Here is a 24,692-nt window from a genome sequence, read left to right on the forward strand (position 1 = left end):
AGGGTAGCCCACGAAAGTGAGGAGGAGACAGAGGGAGGGGAAAATAAAGGAGAATTCCCAGAAGAATAAAACTTGTTGAAGCTGAGTGATGCATGTTCTAGGTATCAATCTATGCTGTTATTTGTTATGCCCAGATCACGGAGTCCCCCCAAAACCAACAAGAAGACCGAGCCCTGAGTGTAAAAGCAAAGAGCCTTTATTCTTTATTCTTACTCTCCGTGTGTCCATCCTATTGAAGGGGTTGAAGAGCCCTGAGCTCAGTAAGGGTTGGGTTTTTATAGTAGTAAAGTGGGGGGGTGGGGGGGTGAGAGATTTCTAAGGTTCAGGACCCCTGATTGGTTGACATTTGATTTGCCTAGGGATGTCCTGATGAAGGGATGGGTGTATGCTGGGCTAAGGGACTTCAGATGATCCTATTGTTGGAATGTAGGTATTTCCCCTTGTGTGGTCCGTTCCTGGGTGGGACCCATCGGGTCTTCATTGAGCCTGTCAATGGCCCTGTGACTGGGCCTTACAATATCATTTCTCTCCTCCTCCTCCTCTTCTTGTTTTTTTCTTCTTTTTCTTTTTGAGACAGGGTCTTTCTGTATTGTTCTGGGACTCACTACGTAGTGCAGACTGGCCTCAAATTCACAGAGATCCTCCTGCCCCTGTCTCTCAAGTGCTGGAATTAAAAAGTGGGCAACCACGCTTGCCCTCCATTCTAAATTTTTGAATTGAGAAATTTAACAATAAGCAAAAGAGAAAATGATGACTTTTTAAGTGTTGATTAGAAATCTATGCAGAGAGCCGGGAGGTGGTGGCACACGCCTTTAATCCCAGCACTCAGGAGGCCTGCGAGAGCTAGTTCCAGGACAGGCACCAAAGCTACAGAAAAAACCCTGTCTCAAAAACATAAATAAACAAACAAACAAATAAATATAAAGCTATGCAGAGCCTGGCATTGATGGTGCATGCCTTTAATCCCAGCACTCAGGAGGCAGAGGCAGGAGGATCTCTTGAAAGACCCCCAGTGTGGGGAGACTCTCATTCAAGTCATGGGATAATACGACACCCCCCCCCCCATAACTCACATGAGGTTTAATCGATGAGATGGGAGCCAGTGCACTGGGGCCGAGACTCATAACCCACGCAGGGGGGCTGGAGAGACGGCTCAGAGGTTAAGAGCATTGCCTGCTCTTCCAAAGGTTCTGAGTTCAATTCCCAGCAACCACATGGTGGCTCACAACCATCTGTAATGGGGTCTGGTGCCCTCTTCTGGCCTTCAGGTATACACACAGACAGAATATTGTATACATAATAAATAAATAAATATTTAAAAAAAAAAAAAAATAACCCACGCAGGGAAGAGTTCGACCCCGAGTGGCCGGGAGAAGGAGTTTTTAAGGGAAGAAACCACAGCCCAGTAATCCGAAGGGGGTAGGGAGGGCGTCATAGAAAATTCCGAAAATACCAGTGATGACCACAAAGGGGCAACTCCCTGCCTCTCAAGATTATTCTCAAGATTACAATCTAACTTTATCTTCAACTAGTTCCTGAAACACAGTCACTGAACCGGCTGGTCCTAGATTTCTGATTCTTTTCCTGCTTAGATTTTTGGCTATTTTCTTCCTGCTGGGGGGGGGGGGGTGTCTGGATTTATCCAGGTCTTTCACTCTTAAGTTCGAGGCCAGCCTGGTCTACAGACTGAGTTCCAGGACAGCCAGAATCTTGTCTCAAAAAAAAAAAAAAAAAAAAAAAAAAAAAAAAAAAAAAAGAGAGGAATATAAACAGACAAAAAAAAAAAAAAAACTTTGTAATAAACAACGTTGGGGGTTTATTTGAAAAACAAAGCAAAATAAAAGCCCATAACTGTAATGGATTAATTAAAATTCTGTGGATCCCCAAGTGGCTGCAGCGGCAGAAACACTGCAGGTCAAGAGGTGGCAGTGGGTACCGGGTCCTAAGAGCAGCCAGTCACAGGCAGGGATGGCCACAGGTTTCCGAAGGCAGCTGGTCCTGGGCAGGGAGACACATGGGAGCAGGCCAGAGACAGAGATCTGGATAGGCACGCTGTGCAGAGGGAGGTTCAATATTTATTTAGTAGGTTATGGAAGGGAAGAGGAGAAGAGAGAAGGGCAGAGAGAGAGAGAGAGAGAGAGAGAGAGAGAGAGAGAGAGAGAGAGAGAGAGAGAGAGAGAGAGAGAGAGAGAGAGAGAAGCTGCCTCTTTGAGAGGCAGACTGAAAAAGGAAAAGACTCAGGCTGCAGGAAGGAATATCTGCCTGCCTCAGCGGATGACCTGGGGTGTGGTAGGATGGTGGGTAGGTGGGGGGTGACTTGTCTCTTAAAGAGACAAAACAGATCATTATATTCCGTCTCTTATAATAAAAAGGCGGGAGGTTGGACACCTCAGGTTGAGGGAATTGGGGCAGCAGATTCTCAAGACTGCTTCCTGCTTATTTATGGGCGTTGTCTTTTGGGGAGAGCCTGAGAAAGCTGGGTGCTGGTCACATCCTGGCGCAGCTGGTCTGTTTGTTCCTGACCAGTGTTTGTGGTATGGAAGTGTCTGAGGTCTCTTACACCTGTTTAAGGTATTGGCAGAACAGAGGACAAAGTTAAGTTTAGGAAAAAATTTTAGGATCAGGGAATTGAGGGGGTGTATCTCTTTCAATTCAGCTCCCTGGAACTCACAAGAATTTTTTTTCATAAGCTCCAGGGAGTCAGTTGGACCTACCTAAACAGACCAGACTCATCCAGAATAAGTATCATTTAATTCTTCCCTTATCATTCCTGGTCTCAGGAACCCCTGGGAAATTCCCTCCTCCACCCCCCCAAGAACCCCCCTCTATCTTCCACCTTGGGACTCTCCTCTCTTAATCACTAGGATCAAAAATTTTTTCCAGACATAATTTTCTACTTTTCCAGCATCTTGCGAGGTCCAAGCCCAAATAAACACAACAGTAATCAGCCACCCCAGGACATGGTCAAACATCTCAATTCCCTGACGCCCACAAAAATCAGCAACTATGCCCACAAAGTCAGCATGAAGCAGTCACGAAAGACCTTACTATGCCCCATTCCCACTCATTAAGACCCCCTCAAACTCCCACATTTTTATAATAAACAAAAGGGTGGAATGTAATTATTCAGCCACAAATAAGGCTGCACTTCTTGGTTCTAGAGCCATGCATGTGCAGATGGGCCCTCAGGCAAATTGCCTGAATGTTAACTATTCCCGCGTGACCCACATGCGTGCATGCCTGGTTTCATCCACATATGACTCAGCTAAACCCTGCGTGCATGCGTGAGCCCGTCATCTGCATGTGTGCATGTGCTAGGCAACTTCTACCCCCCCCCCGCCCCGCACACCGATTCCTCAGGCCTGTATGCACCCCCCTCTAATAAACTCCTAAGCAGTTTTGTTGCGTGTTCCTTGTTTCCGTCTCGCTCGTGCCAGGTAATTTCAATAACGAAACAAGATGATCACATGAGACTTTGAGTTCAAGACCAGTCAAATGAAATCTAGTCTTAAACATAGACAGATAGATGGCTCAGTGGTTAAGATCACTGTCTGAGGATCTCAGTTTGGTTATTTCTTTATAGGAAAGACTTACCTTCTCAACTCCTCAGTACCACTGCACGCGTGTGCTACACGTGTATACATAAAGACGTTCATTCAAACACATATGAGCCATTCAAAACCAAAAAGCTTCATAGAGGTAGGTGTGTGTGTGTGTGTGTGTGTGTGTGTGTAGATGGATAGAACTGAACCTGTAAATGTGTAGCAAGATTTGTTTGTGGTATTTTCTAGCCTTTGGGGATCAAACCCAGAGTCTGTATGCACTGTTCTGTTTCATCAGCTCCACAAGCTGTCATTAAGTAGAATTTCCTTTGTGATTTTTTTTTACCCCCCGGAGACAGAGTTTCTCTGGGTAACAGCCCTGGCTGTCCTGGAACTTGCTTAGTGGATTAGGTAGTGTGCATCACTATGTCTCCTTTGTCGGGGTGCACGGTGTTGCACTGGTCTCTTGAAGAAAGAGACTCTAAGATGGCACTCTAAGATGAAAATTTAAGGCCTATGTGACAGCAAGACACTCCAGAACAGTCGTCACACAAAGTATTTCCTCACACCAAGGTCACTAGTCTAATTTGCACGCCTTACTAAAGGCAATCATCGCTTCTGCCCATGACTCTAGCCCTTTACCATGTACCATTTGCAACACACAATAATAGAGGTGCCTCTATTATTGCAATGCCCCTTCAGCAAAACAATTCTACAGGTTATGGAAAGCAATCCTTATTTTTCATAAGGATTCTTTAAGGTCAAAGGCCTTCTATAAAACAGTGTTCACTCTAATGTATACCCCGGATACAGAGACTCTGCTAAATTCCTACACTACCTGTTTATCTTTTTTTTTAAAAAAAAAATTACACTTAATGAAAACAAACAAGAACTCAACCTCCTTAAACGTTCTCCTGCAACAGAGGAGAGAGAAAATTCCAGAAAAGTCAAAGCAAACGTGACTGCCAGGCAGCAAGGTTGCTTTCAGATTGCCAGGAGTAAAAAGACAAAGGGAACAGCATAAGGAGAGTGCTCGCAATAACTAAACTGCTACAATTTAAACACCAAAAAGATCTTGTTTTGTTTGTTTGTTTTGCCAGGGCGGTGGTAGGCACGCCTTTAATCCCAGCACTCAGGAGGCACAGACTGGGGAAATCTCTGTGAGTTCAAGGCCAGCCTGGGGAAGAGTTTTTTGTTTAAGACCAGGGTGGCTCTGAATCAGTAGTGACCCTCAGGCCTCCGCCTCCTTCCTGCTGAGACCGTAGGCACACTACACCACACCCAGCTAAAGATCTGCTGAGAGAAGTGTTGTTTTGTTGGAAGCCTGCCCCTCTTTTGTGAGTCCTTAAACACTTTTCATAGGTAAATCTATGTTGGCTCTGCTAAAAAAGAGAGTCTAAGAAGGTCGTAAAGCTCTGACAAGTTAGCTTCATTGAAAAAAATATCTGACACAAAATTGACAGATATCTATCTGTAGGTGCTGGTAGGCATCCTAGCAGATTGATTGGTAATTGCTATGTTGCTATCAACGTATTTTTCTGTCTCCACGTGGAAGGCCATTGAAAATGCCTTATGGTAGCTGTGGGATCAATCAAATCCACTTGGGTGAGATTGATAAAGAGGTGAGTGATCTGAGGTACCAGAGTTCCAGTATGGTTCAAATAGGGGCAGCAGGAGGGGGATGGAGACTGAAGGTATGCAGGCAATCCAGAGCCTGGGGTAGAGTAGGGGGCACGGAGAGACACCTCTAATAAGTCTGACATTCGAGAACTCTACTATATGCAAACGTAAATAAATAAATAAATGAAAAATTATGTAAGCAGAGGAACTCCGAGATAATTCTCACGAGTCTAGGGTCTTTTCATTCATCATCTCTACGAGTTTTTAAGTCTATTCTGGATCCAGGACTTACTGATCTGCAGATTTTGGGACAGAGCGGTTACTATGCAATGAACACCTTGTTGGTATAGTTTAGATGAAGTTGGACTAATGCAGATAGTCTGCGCAGTTTTGCCAGCACTGGGCTGATTTGAACCACACTGTGCCTGTACTTCGGATGTGTGGGAGAGGACGCTGTTGATTAATTCGGTTTTGTGCGACTTTCAAGACTGGCAGAACTGCTGAGCGACAAATTGCTTGGCATACGATTAAGCATCTTCTGCTTGGTGTGTGAAGACCTTGTGGGAGCAAGCTGAGCTGTGCGGTGCACCCAACTGAGTTGAGACGTCTGGATAGGGGACCAGCAGTCACGCTGGCTGCCCTGTTGCTTTTCTTGTGGCTGTTGAGCCCTTCTCTTGTCCCCAACTGTCCATCTATCCCCAGCTGCGAGTAAAGATGGTCATAAGAGAAGAGACTGAAGCAAGTGTAGTTTCGGAAACTGAACAGACAGCAGGAGATCCAAGGGATACACCAGTGGGACACCACGGACGATGTGTGACCAAACCGGCTCCAACAACCGCTATCTCCTGGCCAGCAAATCTCTACTTGCCCGGCACTTCTCGTGAATGTCTCGCAGGCTCCTCTTGTCCCTTTCTCTATTGATTCCTTTGCCTTTCTTTTCTCCTTCTGTGCCACTGCCGCTACCTTTCCTGTGAACGAACATCTTCCGCAACCTGGACTTCCAACACTCATTTTCAAAACATCGCTCTTGTAGTGTGCTTCCTTTGTGGATACACTGCGTTCCCGACCCGCTGCATCTGCTAGGGCTTCAAGTTCTTTGAGGAAAACAAAGTCTGAGCACAAAGGACCTCTTATTACCACACACACACACACACACACACACACACACACACACACACACACACACACACACACACTGCCTTGATAAGTAAACGAAACCAAAGAATTCATTCATTAGCAAAAATGTCTTTAAAATTACGTAAGGAAAAAAAACGAGCAGTACCTTGTTTCCGCCCGGTTTCGAACCGGGGACCTTTCGCGTGTTAGGCGAATGTGATAACCACTACACTACGGAAACCTGTATCTAAGGTCTCTCTACTACTCTAAATGGAGGAACTGTGACATCCTTGCTTGCTTCCACTTTTCCCGGTGTATTTTGCCTCCCAACTGGGGGTGGGGGATAACTACAAAACAGTCTGTCAACGGACAAGTTAAATGTGACTTCGACTTCAGTAGATCACCAACTCACTCCGTTTGTGCTTTTTATTCTAAGGAAGAAAGGATGATTTAAATGCCTTTGTAATCTAGGCCCTATTGATAGTAACAACCCAGACGGGAGGAAATGGAGAGAAGAACTCTAATGTCAAAAGAGAAATCGTTTTATACGTGTGTTTTCAGAAATAATTGTATGAAAAATTATTAAAGACAAAATTGAAATTAGGGAACATCAGCTTTTAAGCTAATCTTATGCAAAGCCAAATGTTATTAAAATTTAAAGCTTCACTTAAGGACTTTTTAAATAAAAATAAATATCAAACCTATGTAGAGTTGAGACGCATTTAGCATGCTAAATGTTAAATATGGATCTGCGTTGTGCAAATTTGAGAATGGTATATATTACTTAAAATTTCACAATGATCTGATCCAAACTGACTCCCACATACCCGAGGAGGCAGGATTTGTAATGCAGGGGCTCCTGAGGGTCCTGCGCCTCAGAATCCCCTCTCCATCAGAAAGGAGTCGCTGGGCTAGTCTGAGTCTCTGGTTGAGGTGAACAACAGCCAACAGGGGGACAATCCAGGGATGCTTTTCCTCCTCTTACCAGATGACAAACAGGGTTTATCTCTCTCTACTTCGCTCCCTCTGCATCCAGCGGGAGCTTTCCTCATTTCTTCCTGTGCCAACTCATTCTCTATTTAGCTGAGAGCCATGTCCCTGGAGGGCCACCTCTGGGCTCACAGCACGACCCATACCCTCACGGTGTGTCTCAGACAACAGAAACGGCCAATGTCCCAAGACTCAGACTCCTCCTATAAGATCGCTCACAGCCTCTCAGCCCATCCAAGCCTGAGCTCATTGATTCTGTGCCCCTGCCCCTGCCCCATTTTCAGTTTCTAGAGGGCGTTCATTATATCTGTAGGGAGGGCAAGCAGGGAGAAACTTGCTCACTTCCGTGCCACTTTAATGCAAAAGCCATGATTCTTTAGGAAAGTGTTCCAGTACTAGTCCTGAAGGTAAGAGATGACCCTACAAGTCTGCAAAAGACCCTGCAAGCATTTGTTCAAGAAGTGCAGAATCTCCAAGGTGACCTCACTCTGACTCCTAGAATAGTACTTGCCATTGTTGGAGAACTCACTGGGAAGCTAACGTCCGTGTCCCTCATTGGTAACTTTAGAGAAGTCAGGTGAATGGGTGGAATGGGTGGCTGATGTTTTAAAACAAATCATAATAATCATTATTAGTTTCAGTTGCCAGTGGACAATGGTTTAGTTCTGCTGTTCTGCATGCTTGAAGGTCATTTAGTTGGTATATTTTAATAAAAAGGCTTTTGTAGCAGGGCATGGTAATGCACACCTGTAATCCTAGTGCTTAGGAGGTAGAGGCAGGAGGATCTGGAGTTCAAAGTCATCTTTAGCTACATAGCCAATTTGAGGACAGCCTGAGCTACTTAGACTTTGACTCAAAACATAAAACAAAGCAAGGCATTTGTATGTTCCTGAACAATAGGATGTCAAGAAGTATCTACATGTTGTAATCCTCTCTTCAAAAAAAAAGCGTGGTGGTAAAAATCTAATCATTCGGTGAGTCTTTTCGGTAGTCAGGGAAGGGGGTTAAATCCGAGGTACGGTCTCCAGCACCGAGCGCCCGTCGCCATGCCTCTGAAAATTGAGGAAATCAAGGACTTCCTGCTCTCGGCCCGGCGGAAGGATGCCAAATCTGTCAAGATCAAGAAGAACAAGGATAATGTGAAGTTCAAGGTTCGCTGCAGCAGGTACCTTTACACCCTGGTCATCACAGACAAGGAGAAAGCCGAGACGTTTAAACAGTCCCTGCTCCCTGGCTTGGCAGTAAAGCAGCTGAAATGAAGCAGACCTCTGTGTTTGACTATTAAAAACTCTCTCTTAAAAAAAAAATCTAATCATTGCTTCATAAGATTGAAGACTATACCAGAAACAACGGAGAGGAGCGATTACCTTAGGGTGGGTGGGAGCAGAAGAGAGAAAGGAAAAATGCTTGTTTAAGGATGCCTTCCGCAGTGTGCTGTTCTTTAGAACACGTCCTTCCAAAACGGCAACCTGGATGCTGGGGAAGCCTAAATAAAATGCAAAAAAAAAAAAAAAAAAAATCATCCCCAACCCCATTACAAGTGACAATATAACCACACAGGAAGCAAAGAGGAACTTCAGCTAGTTACAACGGTGATTACTGTGTGGACTTTTCCTGGGGAGTGGAACAAACATCTGTTCGCCCCAGATAAGGCATCAATGGCAGAACAAAGAACAATTGCACCCTTGTCTAGCTTGGTGAACCAATGAGTTTAATTAGGGTTGCTTTCAGGGACATCAGAGGGATTAATAGGAGCATAGGCAGCTTACTAGTGGCTACATTACTGAAGAAAAGTCTTCCTTGGAAACCATTAACTGCTGCTATTAACTCCTTAGGGGCAGGCAGGGTCTCCTAAACCCTTTACCAGCAATTGTCAACTGCCTGTGTGTCCCCATACTGACTATGTTAGCCCTTCTCTGAGCAAGAGGGAGGGTGAGGTTTCATGAGCCCTCCCTTAATAGTGGAGTTGTTAATGGGTCTAATTTCATGCCATTGAACATTCAAGAGGTCAATGACCACATATTTTGCATATATACACATATATACATATACACACATGTGTGTTTCTTTTGCAGTACTAGATATTGAACTTGGGGGTCTCATACTTAGTGTCAAGCATGCCGCCAATGAGCTTTAAGACATCTCTTGCTTTCCAGGACAGGCTCCAAAGCTACAAAGAAACCCTGTCTCGAAAATCAATCAATCAATCAAACAAACAAACAAAGACATCTCTCACTCAATTGCTCAGGCAGGCCCTAAATTTGCCATCTTTTGCCTCTGTCTCCCAACTAGCTCCGAGTCTACCTGGCTGGGAAATTTTCAGTTGTTGGGGCGTGGGGTGGCACTCAGATACTTCTCCAAAACTCCACAGCAGCTTATTTGATCCAGATTTCTCATGGTAAGACATAGTCATACTTGTTCCACTTTGCAGAATTTGGAAAATTAAAATATGTACATCATACCATTGACACTTATTCAGGCTTTCAGCGGGCAACTGCTTTAAGCTCAGAAAAAGCTGACTCAGTAATCACACATGTATTAGAAGTTATGGCCGTTATGGGTATACCTGAACAAATAAAAACAGATAATGGTCCAGTTTATGTTTCTGGGAAAATGAAACAGTTTTTTGCTTATTATAATATTAAGCATGTTACAGGTATACCATACAATCCTACAGGTCAAGCAGTCACAGAAAAATCAAATCAAACTATAAAGGATATGTTAAATAAACAGAAAGGGGTGGAAAATGCCCCCAGAAATAGATTACATAACGCCTTATTAACCTTGAATTTTTTTTGTTTGTTTGTTTTTTCGAGACAGGGTTTCCCTGTCGTTTCTAGAGCCTGTCCTGGAACTAGCTCTTGTAGACTAGGCTGGCCTCGAACTCAGTGATCCGCCTGCCTCTGCCTCCCGAGTGCTGGGATTAAAGGCAAGCACCACCACCACCCGGCCAACCTTGAATTTTCTTAACGCTAATGAGAAAGGAACAACAGCGGCCAAAAGACGTTGGATAATGGAAAAGTCTGCTGAACTAAATCAACCGGTTTATTTCAAAGATGTGCTGACCTCTCAATGGAAGCCAGGAGATGTGCTACGTTGGGGAAGGGGTTTTGCTCGTTTCCACATACACTGACTCTCCAGGAACATGTGTGCTTGGGACTCTGCCTGTTTTACAAGTTCTGACTAATTCTTGCTATGGTCACCCTATCAGGAGGGCTATACACCCACTCTCCAGTCCCCAGACGCACCTTTGATGTGCTTCTGAAATGGAAGGTGATGCTGTCCTTTGTCTCATAAGTTTAATAAACTAACTTGATGTCATCATTAGACTGTAGTACTTGATGTGTTTGTAGGGAAGACGAGGGCAGCTGATAAGCAGAACTGGGATTGTATTTACATGACTAAGGAATAGTTGGTGTGTATCACTTGACATGAATGAAGAGGTCCCTGGAGCTGAAGATGTTCGTGCCAGGGCTTTTCATAAAAAAGGACAACTTTATATTCCTGTATGTGCGGTGGCAAAGTGGGCAGGAAAACATCTCAGCATAGACAGACTCTTAATTAAACAAAGAAAAATCATCTAGAGTTGCGGTTCTCATTACACAAAGCACCTTTCCTGGAAATACAAATCCGAATCCTAACTAGGGTTTGCAAGCTTACGTAGGCCTGCCTGATTCTAGGGTTTCAGACTACCTTCAGTAGCCAGCCACATCGTCGCTATCGACGCAGCTGATCCTGACACCTGGGTGTAGCCTAATACCTGGTGAAGGAAGACTGATGATGGCCCGCCTCCAGGAATTTGCCAAATGGTACCCATTTCAAACTCATTGACGGGCTTTCCAATTTAGTGGTCTATCTTTGTAATAGTTCAGACAACCGAGCACCGTTTTGTTTTGGTCACAAAAGTTCCTCAAATCACTGTTCTAAAAGGAAGCTCACCCCATGTAGGACTGGAGTCCACAACCTCGATAGTGGAGCTTTATCAATTTGAATTATATCTGTCTCATAAAGATGTCATATGCATCCGAGGCGCCGCTATTATTGGCGGGATAATAGCTTCATAAGTATTTCGGATGTGTACCGAATTTAAAGACACAATTCCTGGCTTTTTTTAGAGACGTTTTTTCAACATGATACACTATTTTGTGGAAGCAAAGAAAACTATCATAAAACTGTTTCCGCCCGGTTTCGAACCGGGGACCTTTCGCGTGTGAGGCGAACGTGATAACCACTACACTACGGAAACGAAGCTGCTAGGATACTGGCTAGCAAGCAACTGAAGCTACGACTCGACGGACTTGCATTCAATTCCAAGAACTTGATTTGTCCCACGAAGGTCCGTGATTTTGTCAGGTTTAGCTGGAGCTGCTCTGAGTCACGATTCCCAACTAAATTTGCGCTCAGACGATATTACGCACCAATTATTTCTAACTAACAAACTGACAAAACAAGCAAAAAGGACAGCAGAAAGCTCTGGGAACCACAGGGCTATCGTTATTAATATAGCCAAGGCAAGATTCTCTCACAGAAACAAAGCAAAACAAGTTCCACAACACAATCCGAGACTCTCTTTCCCCTTAGACTGGAATTCAACAAAGACAAATCTCAAAAGCATTTGGGTTGCAAAACATGAAGGTGTGCACCGCCAGTATAAAGTATTAAAGTATGAATGAATACATAGTAGTGGGGAAATATTATTTTTTAATAATTTATTTTATGTGCATTGATGTTTTGCTTGCGTGTTGGGTCCTGGAACTGGAGTTACAGACAGCTAGCTGTGAGCTGCCCTGTGGGTACTGGGAATTGAATCCTGATCCTCTAGAAGAACAGTTGGTGCTCTTAACCACTCTCCAGTCCCGGAAATATTATTTTTAAGAGAACATATGGACTTTTTTCAAAACTCAAAGGATATAGAAAGAACTACATGTTCGGGAAAGTGTCTTTCCTGCTTGGTCATCCTTCCTAGAGAAATTCTACTGTCTTCTACAGACGAGGATATGGTAGAGTAGCTGGCTAACCCTTATCTTACCAGGCTCTAGGAAACATTCTGATCACTTTACATCCTCACAAAAACCTGTGAGGCAACAACTATGATTTACTTTAAATGAATAGACACAGACGTACGAAGTGCCAAATACACTTAAAACATTTCCTGCCCTCCTAGATGGTATACTCGAGACTGTTCAACAATCTGCGCTTTTTAAACAGAACACATTCCGAAGATTCCTTTCCACACAGCTGAACAATGTTCCATTTAATATACATGTAGATATTAATAATGAATGATGGGACAGTGGCCAGTTGACAGGCTTTTTGGTCTGCCTGTTTTGGTTGGTTGGTGGTTGCTTTCTGCGACAGGGTCTCTGTTTGTAGTCCAGGTTAGACAAGCCTGTAACTTGCCGCAATCCTCCTGCCTCTTCCCCTCCCAAGTGGCGGACTTATCGGAGCGCTGGCAAGGTCGCAGTTTCTAAAATGGGCATGGAAATGCCCAGTCCAGCTGGAGGGTGGCGCCTCCCTAACGCCAGTCTTCTCTTTTCCGCCAGACTCCGCCCACGACCCCACTCGGAGGGACCTCAAACCAGCACTAGGGCTACAGGGGCCGGAAGTAGTTGACGCTGAGCGGGCCCGCCCCTCAGCTTCCGGCGCTGGCTTTGGGAGTCCCTTCTGCAGTCGTCCGTGCCTGGTCGGTAGGATGGCGCTAGGCCGCTGCGGTTGTAGCACGGAGAGCAGGGTGCTGCCCCACGTCCTCGCTGCCCTCCGCCATCTGTCCCCGCTGGCGGGACATGGGGGCTTCTTCCGCTTTGTACGCGTTCCCCGCGGCCAGTCATCACAGAGATGCGGGCCTCCGCCGTCCTAGCCCTCCAGTCCTGTGCCCTCGTCTCGGCTAGAGCGTCTCCTCCTCGTTTCCGGTTGCCCCGGAGCCCGGGGCGGGGTGTGGGAGAAGTGGGCGTGTAGCACAACCTCGGAGGGAACGCGTGAGTCTAGGTCGTGTGGAGACGCCGGAAGCGTCGGGAGGGAGGCCGGAAGCCGGGGGGCGGGGCCAGGAAGTGAGGAGGGGCGGGGGTTTATGAGGAGGCCCGGGGAGCGTTGGGGCAGATTTGCACTCAGGTCCACCTGAGGTTCTTGTCGGTGGCGCTCACCTCTGTCCCCTCTCCTCTCGGAGACACGACTGTTGTCTAGGGGTAGGGGACTGTGTGTGGTGGGGTGGGCTGGTCGGGAGGACATTCTTTCGGCCTCGCCGCAGGCAAGCTGTGGGAGAAGCAGGACTTGGGGTGGGGACGGGTATCCCGGGCTTCTGAGGAGGAAGACCACCCCCGGACCCCCCTCAGCCCCCCCACCGCACTTCTACCCTGGCTGACTGGACACTAAGATGGCTGCCGTTGCCATGACACCCAACCCTGTGCAGACCCTTCAGGAGGAGGCGGTGTGCGCCATCTGCCTCGATTACTTCACGGACCCCGTGTCCATCGGCTGCGGGCACAACTTCTGCCGCGTGTGTGTAACCCAGTTGTGGGGCGGGGAGGACGAGGAGGACAGGGATGAGCTGGATCGGGAGGAGGAGGAGGAGGAGGTCGGAGAGGAGGAAGAAGTGGAGGCTGTGGGAGCAGGCGGGGGCTGGGACACCCCCATGCGGGATGAAGATTATGAGGGTGACATGGAGGAGGAGGCCGAGGAGGAAGAGGAGGGAGTGTTCTGGAGTAGTGGCATAGACGGGTCCAACTGGGACAACATGGACTATGTGTGGGAGGAGGAGGAGGAGGAGGCAGATCTGGACTATTACTTGGGAGATGTGGAGGACCTGAGGGGGGAAGATGAGGACGAGGAGGAGGAAGTGCTGGAGGAAGACGAGGAAGAAGAGCTAGACCCGATCACCCAACTGCCGCCACCTCCAGCCCCTCGGAGGTGCTTCACTTGTCCCCAGTGTCGAAAAAGTTTTCCTCGGCGGAGCTTCCGCCCCAACCTGCAGTTGGCCAACATGGTCCAGGTGATTCGCCAGATGCATCCATCCCCTGGGCGCGGGAGTCGTGTGAACGAGCAAGGCATCTGCCCGAGACACCAAGAAGCCCTGAAACTCTTCTGCGAGGTGGACGAAGAAGCCATCTGTGTGGTGTGCCGAGAATCCAGGAGCCACAAACAGCACAGCGTGGTGCCACTGGAGGAGGTGGTGCAGGAGTACAAGGTGGGTGCAGCGGGCGAGGGGTGAGTGAGGGCAGGGAAATGGGGAAAGGGAGCGGGGCTTCTCCTGACAGGACCTCGTGTGTTGGAGGAAGGAGTCTCCCCGTCCAAGCACTGACTTCCTAGGTGGATACGTGAGGATCCTGTAGCTTCCTCAGTGTCTTCAGGATAGGGGTGCAGGTGACAAGGGGTCTTAACTTCCTTCTGGATGGATCTTACCTGTGACAGAGTCACTTCCAGATGGAAAGAAACGGGGGCCAAAAGAACAGGAAAGTCTGAAACAGGAGCCCAGAAATAACTAGTGTCAGATCCACATGCACCCCACTTGTCTCCTACTGGGTTCCACACCCATCCTGTACTACGGCTTTGTTGGTTGGCTCTGCACCTAGTCTCGTGTATTAACCAGGAAAGAGAGACTTTTAGGGCAAAAAAATTCTTGCTCAAGTTTCAGAGTGTTTTTGAGCTTTAACTACCACAGGGATGTTAGTTAATATTTATAGGGCACTTTACATATAGTCAGTACTGTGCTGGCCACTTTTTCTGGATTATCATTCATAATTCAAAGTTGCCCTGGGAGTTTGATATTTGACATTCTTGTGTTATTGATTGGGAAACAGGTTTAAATTCTGAACATGGACGTTTATGTATGTACAGCTTTAGCGATAGACTTGAATATGGGGCATCTCGGTAACACTACTTGGATATTTTCGTTTGAATTTTCCGACTTGACTGTTCTTGACTAATTCTTGTTTGGTTAGCTGTCTTGTTTTTTATTTTCCTAATTCTTTGGACATATCAACGGGGCATTTGTCTAAGAAGCAGTTAGTGCAAATAGAACTACCTTCCGATTGGAAGCCATGGAGCTAGAAGGAGGGGGTAGCATCTGTATGGCTGCCCAGAGCTTGCTTTGTGACTTGTGTTTCTACGCCTCCTGATTCAGTCAGTAGCTTCATTTGGGTGATCATCATCACCACCTCGACTGGAGAGTCTAAGGCTTCACAGATGATTGTCAGTAAGGAGGTTTCGAAAGTACAGTAGGCCTAACTGCAAGTTCTGAATCAGAGTATCTGGAGAAAATTCAACCTAAGATGGGCGTGGTGGTGCCTTTTACCCCTGGGACGTGGAGGTGGGAGATCAGTTCAAGGTCATCCCTGACTACTTAGTGAGATAGAGGCCAGCCCGAGTTACTTGTGATTGGAATTACTGGACACCCTTGTTCGTTTGTTTGGATGTTTTCTAGATAAGGTTTCTCTGTGTAACAGTTCTGGCTGTCCTGGCTGTCACTTTGAGGACCAGGCTGGCCTCAAACTGATAGAGATCCGCCTTTCTCTGCCTCCTAAGTGCTGGGATTAAAAGTGTACACCATCTCCCGGTTTGTTTTTCAAGATAGGGTTTCTTTTCTCTCTGTAGCTTTGAAGCTTGTTCTGGAAATCCTGCTGTAAAACCAGGCTGGCTTTGAACTCACAGAGGTTCACCCACCTCTCCCAAGTGCTGGCTTGTTTGTTTGTTTTGTTTTGTTTTTTTAAATTATTTTATTTGGTTTTGGGGGATAGGGTCTCTATATCCCTTGCTGTCCTGGAACTCACTATGTAGACTAGGCTGGTCTTGAACTCACTGAGCTGCCTATGTGCAGGTGAGCCACCAATCCTGGCTCTTGTGTGTGAGTGTAAGCACATGCAAAGGTCACAGGACAATTTTGGGAATTGGTTTCTACCTCCACATTGTTGGTCGAATGGATTGAACACATCAGGTTTAGCCACAAGCCTTTACTGGCTAAACCGTTTTGCCTGTTCAAGAGCTGGTTCAAAAAAAAAAAAAAAAAAAAAAAGGAAAAGGGCCAGGTATTGTGGTGGCACACACCTTTAATCCTAGCATTCTAGAGGCTGAAGCTCTCGGATCTCTGAGAGTTTGGGGCCAGCCTGATCTACTCAGCAAGTACTATGTCAGCCATACTTCATAGTGAGACCCTATCTCAAACAACAAAACCCCTCTAATATTGTATTTGAATTCATGCTTGCAATTTATTTGTCAATTTATACAAATACTAAAGGGTAAACTAAAGCTTTGTAAATTCTGAATTGATGGAGTAGAAATGACTGATTCTACCGTGGAGAAAATGCAATAATATCAAAGGGCATAATTTTGTGTATTTAAATGGAATGACTGATTTATTACTCCTGTGGTACTTCCTACAACCAGTTGTGTAACAATTGCCTTTTGTACTCAGGGTCAGTTATCTTTTAGTTCATGGGTCATTATCAGGATGTCACTGGCAGCATAGTGCCATAGTTAACAAGTGCTGGATAATGTTTACTGATCTTTAGCCCAAACTTTGCTAAGTTTGCTATCTATGAGGTTGACATTATTCCCATTTTAAACTGAGGAAACTGGAAGCATGACTTGCCTCAAATCACCTAAATGCAGTTTTGGTTCTGGTAGAGCTAGGCTCAAGGTCTATTCCTGTATTTCCCCCTAATGAAAAGGAGGGAGCAAGTCATAAGGAGAAGACATAAAAGAAGGGAAAGAGCAAAAGGCACAGTTTATTATATCCATCCTGGTTGGAAAAGGAAAAAGACATGGCTATAAATCATTGGAATGGAAAGCCCATGTATCTGATTGGTGTTAGAATTGTAACTAAAAGAAGAAAGGGCTTTTGTTTTTCATGTGATAGCAATAGAATGGAAAACAAGGCAGACTGAACATAGAAACTAAGCAAAGTGACAGTCCCAGCACTAGGGAGGTAGAAGTAGGCGGGTTAGAAGTTCAAGGTCATCCTCACGTATAAGTTAAGTTCCAGACTAATTTGGGTAGATCCTGCCTCAGGAGAGAAAAGTGAGGGTGAAGGACCCTGTAATGCCTGGAAAACACATGTGTAAAATTGCTTATCCTCCGGGACATGGTTCTCAGCCTGTGAGTCATACTTTAGGGGAGTGAACCGTCCTTTCACAGTGGTTGTATATCAGATATCCTGCATGTCAGATATTTACATTATGATTCATATCAGTAGCAAAATTACAATATAAAGTAGCAGTGAAAATAATTTTATGGTTGTGATCACCAAAAAGCATGAGGAACTGTATTAAAGGGTCGCAGCATTAGGAAGATTTAGAAGCACTGCTCTGGGTAGTTTAGACGGGTTCCCAGCCCCCTCCCCCCCCAGGGGTTTTTGAGACAGGGTTTCTCTATGTTCCTGGCTGCCTTGGAACTCACTTTGTAGACCAGGCTAGCTTTGAACTCAATGAAGATCTGCCTGCCTCCCAAGTGCTGCGATTAAAGGCATGTGTCACTGCTGCCCGGCTAGTATAGACTCTCTTAAGTTTCATAGATAGAGTCAGTCATGTTCAGGAAGCTGAGTTGTAAAGGTAGAATACCTTGGACTAAGTGGAGCATGGCAATCCCAGGTCAAGGGAATAGAATGAAGTCACAACTTTTGAGGGGGTGGACGGGATAAAATGATCATAGAAATGTAGGGTTTATATTTTGAAAGTGGCAGAGAACCACTTCAAGCCTGATATATTTATCAAATTCCAGGACAGCCAAGGCTACACGGAGAAACATTATTTTGAAAATCAAAAACAAACTATTAGCATAAGCACAAAACTCTCCAGAAAAAATGTTTAGATTTGTTGGTGTTGAAGAAGATGACTTATCAAGTGGGAAAGACCAAAAGCAGGAATATTCCTGTGGATGGACTTCATGTGGTGAGGAGCTTATGCCATGTGTATGTCATCTGTAGAGAACAGAGTTCTGTAGCCATAAAGATCTAGCCTCTCAAGAAGGCACACACAGGCTTCAGCATCATGAGTGCATGGGTCATCTGGGAGAAGGTGTGGAAGGAAGGGCTTATTTGACAACAATGGTAATATCAGGCATTGAGTCTCTACTGTAGGGAGGATTGGAGAGAGGCTCTGCAGGTGCTTCTCATCATCCCCCTGACTAATGTTCCTTTCCTGCTCTTCAGGCCAAGCTACAAGGTCATGTGGAACCACTTCGGAAGCACCTCGAGGCTGTGCAGAAGATGAAGGCCAAAGAGGAGAGGCGGATGTCAGAGCTGAAGGTGGGTGATGTCCATGAATGGGCTGACTGATTCTGTTGTAAGGAAGATGAGACTGGAAATTATCACATGTAATGACTAGATCCCTGAAGAAAGAATAGCCAAGGCCTGGGAGGTGGGTAGGAAGCATGTTCCTTTCTTGTTTGTAAAATGCAGTGAAAACTGAGGCCTGGCTAGTTGAGACTGGTTGTCTGGTCTAAAGCCCTTGACTCCGGATAGCACAGAAAGCAAGTGAGCAAATATAGTAAATGTTGCCAGAAGAGTACCAAGTCCCAGGATACACACACATGGCAGGCAGAGCTGCCCTGAACCTTAAGTTAAGGGGTGCAGATAGCTCCTGCCTTCCTTCCCAGTGTTCTCAGCCTTTCACATTTGCTCACCCCTCTTCAGGAGTCTCCCTCATTTCCTGTCGTCAGAAGGCTAGCAGGTTTTGCTGGAATGGACTGGTACTGTCGCCAAGCTAAGCTTCAGCCATCAAATGAGGATATCCTTTTCCTCTTAACCAAGTCCAGACGTTACCAGGTCTACAACCTGTAGTAGTGCCACCTGCACATTAGTGACTCATTTCTGTGAAATGCCAATCGCCTCTGTCCAGCTGCCCAAGCTAATACTTTTAGGGTCCTCTGAGTTAGTTATACAGAATGTATACTGGGATCTGTGTCTTTATGTCTTTGATAATCTTTTTTCAGCTTTAGAGCCTGTCCTGGAACTAACTAGCTCTTGTAGACCAGGCTGGCCTCGAACTCAGAGATCCGCCTGCCTCTGCCTCCCGAGTGCTGGGATTAAAGGCGTGCGCCACCACTGCCCGGCTGTTGTTGTTTTGAAACAGAGTTTTTCTGAGTAGCTGTGGCTGTCCTGGAACTCACTCTGTAGACCAGGCTGGCCTTAAACTCAGAGATCTGCCTGCCTCTGCCTCCCAAGCGCTGGGATTAATAAAAGGGGTGTACCACTACGCATGTCTATACAGACCTCTTTAAAATAGTCTTTATTTCTTTGGGACTTGGGAAGCAGAGGCAGGTGGATCATTTGTGAGTTTGAGGCCAATCTAGTCTACACAGTGAGACCCTGTCTCAATTCCTTCACCACTCAAAAGAGAAAAAAGACTTTTTTAGGGGGGTAAAGGGGTGAGACAGGGTTTCCCTACATAGCCTCAGCTGTCCTGGAACTTGTTCTATAGACCAGGTTTGCCTTGAACTCAGAGATCTGCCTGCCTCTGCCTTCCAAACACTGAAATTAAAGGTGTTGTGCCACCACTGCCAGCCATCCTTTAACATATACAGTATTGTCTTAGTTATTTTTTCAATTGCTTTGAAGTAACACGATTATAAAGGCAACTTACAAAATGTTTATAAATGAATCATGATTCAGGGTGGGGGCAGCTAATGGAATTGTATGGACTTTTGGAATCCCAAAGCCCACCCTGGGGGACACACCTTCAACAGGGCCACAGCTCTTAGAGTCTACTGCAGTGACACATCTCCTTCAACTTCCCATCCTCCAAACACTCTACCAACTGGGGACCAAGTATAGACCAAGTATCCAAATATATGAGCCCATAGGGGTCATTCTCATTCAAACTTCCACAAGTAAAATATATCTATTTGGTAGTATTTACATTGTATTGGGTATTACAAGATACTTAAAGTATATGGGAGTATATACAGTACATGATATACCATTTTATATAAGGGATTTGCATATCTGCTGATTTGGGTCTCTTGGAACCAAACCCACATAATTAATTATCTAGGAACAACTGTACCTACAAAGTACTTTACTGTTGGCCCCTAAGTGTATAGTATTTTCTATTTGCACCTTTACAGAAGAGTTTGTAAAGGATTTGAGTGACTTTTCTCCTATGGCAACTGTGGCTACTGAGTAAGAACTTAATTTTGTAATATCTTTCTTTTGTGTTTTGAGACAGGATTTTTTTACATTATAGCCCAAGCTGGCCTCAAATGTGAGTAATTAATTTGTTTCAGCCTCAAGAGTATTAGTATTATAGGCATGAACCCTCATGTCCAGCTTCAAGTCTTGTTTGCTGAATTCTCTTATTTGCTAATTTCAAAAAATTATTACCAAGAAATTGGCACTCTGCCAGCTTCTGGTGGCACTGTGGCAAACAAAGGCATGCATAGGTCCTGTCTGTGAGAACATATGAATTTTAAAAGATAATACAAAGCTGGGCATGTAGCTTTTATCTTTAAACTGGCAAATTGGAGGGGAGAATTTTGATTTTTGAGGCCAGCCTGGGCTGCAAAGCAGGACTCTGTCTCAAAACCAGAATAACTTCGCTGGCAAAATGACTCAGGGGCTTGATAACCTGAGTTTGATCCCTGGAACTCTACATGGTGGGAGGAGAGAACTAACTCTTATAAGTTATCCTGACCTCCACACGTGTTCCCCAGTCCGTCTCCATTATAACAGCACCTCCAACACACACACTATGGAGAGATACAGTGATGTGGAGAGGAGAGAAGCTCCTTTGGAACATGTAAACAAGCATCCATCTGTAAAGTAGATTAGGCAGGGCAGAGAGAGATAAGCATTCCAGAAAGCAGTTGGTGAATTTGGACCATTATGCCAGTTTGGGCTATCACAGTGGTACAGTAAGACTGAGATGGCTTGTTTAGACAAAAGGGGGAGATGATGGGGAACCTTTTAAGCCAGTCATCTTTAAGAGGTGGTTCTTAGTGAAGGCATGGCTTCGCTGAGCCCCAGGGTAAAATGTGTGCACCTCCAAGGGCATGCTCTCTGCACTTTTTCCCGCAGGACATTTCTGTGCTTAGATTTCTTGTTTCCTGTTTTGTGAGTTTTTCCCTTATAATAAATAAAATTAATTGTTTTATCATTAAAAAAAAGACTGAGATGGGGTGAGGAAACATCTCTTTTCATTCCCAGGACTTGGAGTTAGGGATCACGAGGCTTCTGCCTGAGACTGAGAGTCATCAGATAGAAAACTGCAAGTTTACCTTTCTGTGTGTTCAGTGGTGGCTTCCATTCCCTTTGCATTTCTCCAATTTTTAAAATTTATTTTAGTATATGTGTGTTTTGCCTGCATCTATGCATATGTATCCTTGTGCATGATTGGTGACCACAGAGATCAAAAGAGAAGATTGCATCTCCTAGAACTGGTTACAGATGGTTGTGAGCTGCCATGTGGATGCTGGGAATCAAACGGAGGTCCTCTGGAAGAGCAGGCAGTGCTCTTAACCACTGAACTATGTCTCCATACCTGCCTTTGTGTCTTTCCAGAGCCAGATGAAATCAGAGTTGGCAGCTGTGGCCTCAGAGTTTGGGCGCCTAACACGGTTTCTGGCTGAAGAGCAGGCGGGACTAGAACGGCGCCTCCGAGAGATGCATGAAGCTCAGCTGGGACGTGCAGGAGCAGCAGCCCACCGCCTTGACGAGCAGGCTGCCCAGCTCAGCCGCCTGCTAGCTGAAGCCCAAGAACGGAGCCAGCAGGGGGGCCTGCGGCTGCTGCAAGTGAGCACTGTCCTCCCTCTGCCCTGCTCCACATTCCCCAACTCCCTTAGACAGTGCTCACCAACCACTGCCCAGAACTGTCTGTTCCTCATTGGGAAGAACCCTAAGTCTTTTCATCTGAAGATGAGACTTTTTTGAGGCTGGTGACAGTATCGATGGTGATATATGTTCCAGTCATACCTGAAGAAGGCAGATTCAGATGTTAGAGATAGGGGCTTAAGAGCTGACAGAGTGATAGTTCAGACTGTGAAAGTTACTGGGGCTTACAGCAGGGTGAGATGTGTTAGGTCGGGGGGTAGCAGGGTTATTGAAGAGCACTCACGTTATTGTGATCATGGAAAGTGTTGCTTTCTCCCTTCCTGTCCAAGTTCAGAGCTTTCTCTAGTTGGAGACTGGGAGAGAGCAGTGAACTTGTGCAGCTGACACTTTCTTTCTTTTTCATTCCCAGGACATCAAGGAGACTTTCAATAGGTGTGTTCCCACTCTACCCTTTGTCCACAGTTATGTTTGGCTCCCCATTCCCACCTCTCTTGAGACTTCCTTTCTTCTTTCCGTTCATTTCTCCTTCCTTCCCTCCCGCCCTCTTTCCCAGGAGCTATGTTTCTTCTCAGACCCTGTACTTCTTCCCCCTTAGCTTTTGTTCTTTACTCTGGGAATATCATGTTCCCACCCCTACCTGGTCCCCTCCTCCAGGTGTGAAGAGATACAGTTGCAGCCCCCAGAGATTTGGTCCCCTGACCCATGCCAACCCCATAGCCACGACTTCCTGACAGACGCCATTGTGAGGAAAATGAGCCGGATGTTCTGTCAGGCTGCAAGAGGTAGGGAGGTCAATAACCTTCCTTTTTACAGACCTGAGTTGAGGTCCTGAGGGTAGTTTGGGGGCTGGGGTGGAGTAGAACACTGGCTACGCTGAGGGGTCAAGTCAAGAGTTGCTTCTATGGTGGCCCAGCTGTTCTGGGTAGGTGAGGTGGACAAAAAAGGAACGGGGAAGGCCTTCAGTATGGGGTTGGAGGGGGGAGGACAGAGGTGGAAAGGATGGCATTGGTGACACGTCTGTGAGGATAAGGTGTTTTACTGCTGCTGTATTTGTCCTTGCTTTTTCCAAGTTGACCTGACGCTGGACCCTGACACAGCTCACCCAGCCCTTATGTTATCCCCTGATCGTCGTGGGGTCCGCCTGGCAGAACGTCGGCAGGAGGTTCCTGAACATTCCAAGCGCTTCTCAACTGACTGCTGTGTACTAGGGGCCCAGGGCTTCCGCTCTGGCCGGCACTACTGGGAGGTAGAGGTGGGTGGGCGGCGAGGCTGGGCAGTGGGTGCTGCCCGTGAATCAACCCATCATAAAGAAAAAGTGAGCTCTGGGGGGTCATCTGTTAGCAGTGGGGATGCCAGCTCCTCACGCCATCACCATCGCCGCCGCCGGCTCCACCTGCCTCAGCAGCTCCTGCTCCAGCGGGAAGTATGGTGTGTGGGCACCCACGGCAAACGATACCAGGCACAGAGCTCAACAGAGCAGACACTGCTGAGCCCATGTGAGAAACCACGGCGCTTTGGCGTGTATCTGGACTATGAGGCTGGGCGCCTGGGATTCTACAATGCAGATACCCTAGCCCACGTGCATACCTTCTCAGCTGCCTTCCTTGGCGAGCGTGTCTTCCCTTTCTTCCGGGTGCTTTCCAAGGGCACCCGCATCAAGCTCTGCCCTTGATCAGCCTGCCACCCGCAGGGGCCCCTCCAGTGCCTGGAGGGGCGGGTGGTGGTGGATGTTTGCCCACTCACTACGTTTGTGAGCTCAGGCTCCTCCCAGTTTGTTACTGAGTTGCTTCCTGCTCCCCCTTGAACCAGGCTGCTTATCGCTCTAGGAGCCTAAACAACTTCCTAGACTCCCTCCCTCCAACTCAGTCTTACCTATTTTATCTGACAAGTCTGCATGGGTCCCTGATAATGAGAACAGCTGCCTGATCTTCCCTCCCTGTCTGCCTGGCTCAGTCCAGCTCTGGGTCCCAGTTTGAGTAGGGGAATGAGCAGAGATATAACTTCATTCCTTAACTTCCCTCTTCCACATCTACTCTTTAACTCTTGTCATTTCTGAGGCTGGAGGGTTTGGGCAAGACCCATCCAATCCAACTCCACGGTTTGGTGCAAGCTCCAGCTAAGGGATTGGGAAGCTTGGGGAGGCAGGCTGGATAAAAGGGTAGAGCTGCATAAAGTCTACTTTTTCTTGGGGAAGTAGGAACTCTAAGCTTTCCACCCCCAATTTCTACCTCCATAGACTGGCCAGAATTTAGCTTCAGTGAGATCTGGAATGGTCAATCTGACACCACACACCATCATATCACCCAATAAATTATTTTCTGTCTCATATGGTTCTTATTTAGGAGCCATGCTCCCCACACCTACCCCTCCAGGTCTTCACTGCCAGGAAATTTCCCCTCACTGAGCCTCTGTTTCTGGCCTTTCCATACCTTTTAGTTCCACTTGGTAAGCCCTGTTGGGGAGCTTGGGACAGGGATCTGGATCCTTGGGAGAGCCTCGGGTATAATCTATTTTTCTAGTAACCCCTTGCCTTCTGTCACTTAACAGCTTTTGTCCTCTGCTTTGGCTGAGGTCAAGTCATGTTCTTGGGGGAAAGGTGGGTCGTGTTGCAGAAAATAAAGTCTTTATTTGCTGCTGTTGTGGAGTCTTTAATTCTTTAAGACAGCCCC

General features: G+C 46.3%; 2 protein-coding genes and 2 non-coding genes across 4 annotated transcripts; 2 read left to right on the forward strand and 2 right to left on the reverse strand.

Moving 5' to 3' along the window:
• Window positions 1-6,446: 6,446 nt before the first annotated feature.
• Window positions 6,447-6,519, reverse strand: Trnav-aac. The gene has a single exon. It is a non-coding gene; the product is annotated as a tRNA-Val (tRNA).
• Window positions 6,520-8,314: 1,795 nt separating this feature from the next.
• On the forward strand, window positions 8,315-8,527 carry LOC119813464 (60S ribosomal protein L38-like). The gene has a single exon (XM_038328803.1). The coding sequence runs from the start codon at window positions 8,315-8,317 to the stop codon at window positions 8,525-8,527; it is 213 nt and encodes a 70-aa protein (XP_038184731.1).
• Window positions 8,528-11,441: 2,914 nt separating this feature from the next.
• On the reverse strand, window positions 11,442-11,514 carry Trnav-cac. The gene has a single exon. It is a non-coding gene; the product is annotated as a tRNA-Val (tRNA).
• Window positions 11,515-12,892: 1,378 nt separating this feature from the next.
• Trim41 (tripartite motif containing 41) lies at window positions 12,893-24,662 on the forward strand. Its single transcript, XM_038325804.1, has 6 exons — window positions 12,893-14,448; window positions 18,406-18,501; window positions 21,754-21,984; window positions 22,433-22,455; window positions 22,678-22,805; window positions 23,094-24,662. The coding sequence occupies exons 1-6, from the start codon at window positions 13,639-13,641 to the stop codon at window positions 23,693-23,695; spliced, it is 1,890 nt and encodes a 629-aa protein (XP_038181732.1). The 5' UTR covers window positions 12,893-13,638; the 3' UTR covers window positions 23,696-24,662.
• The last annotated feature ends 30 nt before the right edge of the window (window positions 24,663-24,692 follow it).

The sequence above is a fragment of the Arvicola amphibius genome, chromosome 4 (assembly GCF_903992535.2).
Source record: "Arvicola amphibius chromosome 4, mArvAmp1.2, whole genome shotgun sequence".
NCBI classification, from domain to species: Eukaryota; Metazoa; Chordata; class Mammalia; order Rodentia; family Cricetidae; genus Arvicola; species Arvicola amphibius.

What these genes read in the sequence shown, in the direction of transcription:
- Trim41 (XM_038325804.1), top strand. Translation starts at nt 13,639, where the DNA reads ATGGCTGCCGTTGCCATGACACCCAACCCTGTGCAGACCCTTCAGGAG. An exon ending in AGGTGGTGCAGGAGTACAAG is followed by an intron (nt 14,449 to 18,405) that starts GTGGGTGCAGCG and finishes CCTGCTCTTCAG; the next exon opens with GCCAAGCTACAAGGTCATGT. An exon ending in GTTCTGTCAGGCTGCAAGAG is followed by an intron (nt 22,806 to 23,093) that starts GTAGGGAGGTCA and finishes GCTTTTTCCAAG; the next exon opens with TTGACCTGACGCTGGACCCT.
- LOC119813464 (XM_038328803.1), top strand. Translation starts at nt 8,315, where the DNA reads ATGCCTCTGAAAATTGAGGAAATCAAGGACTTCCTGCTCTCGGCCCGG.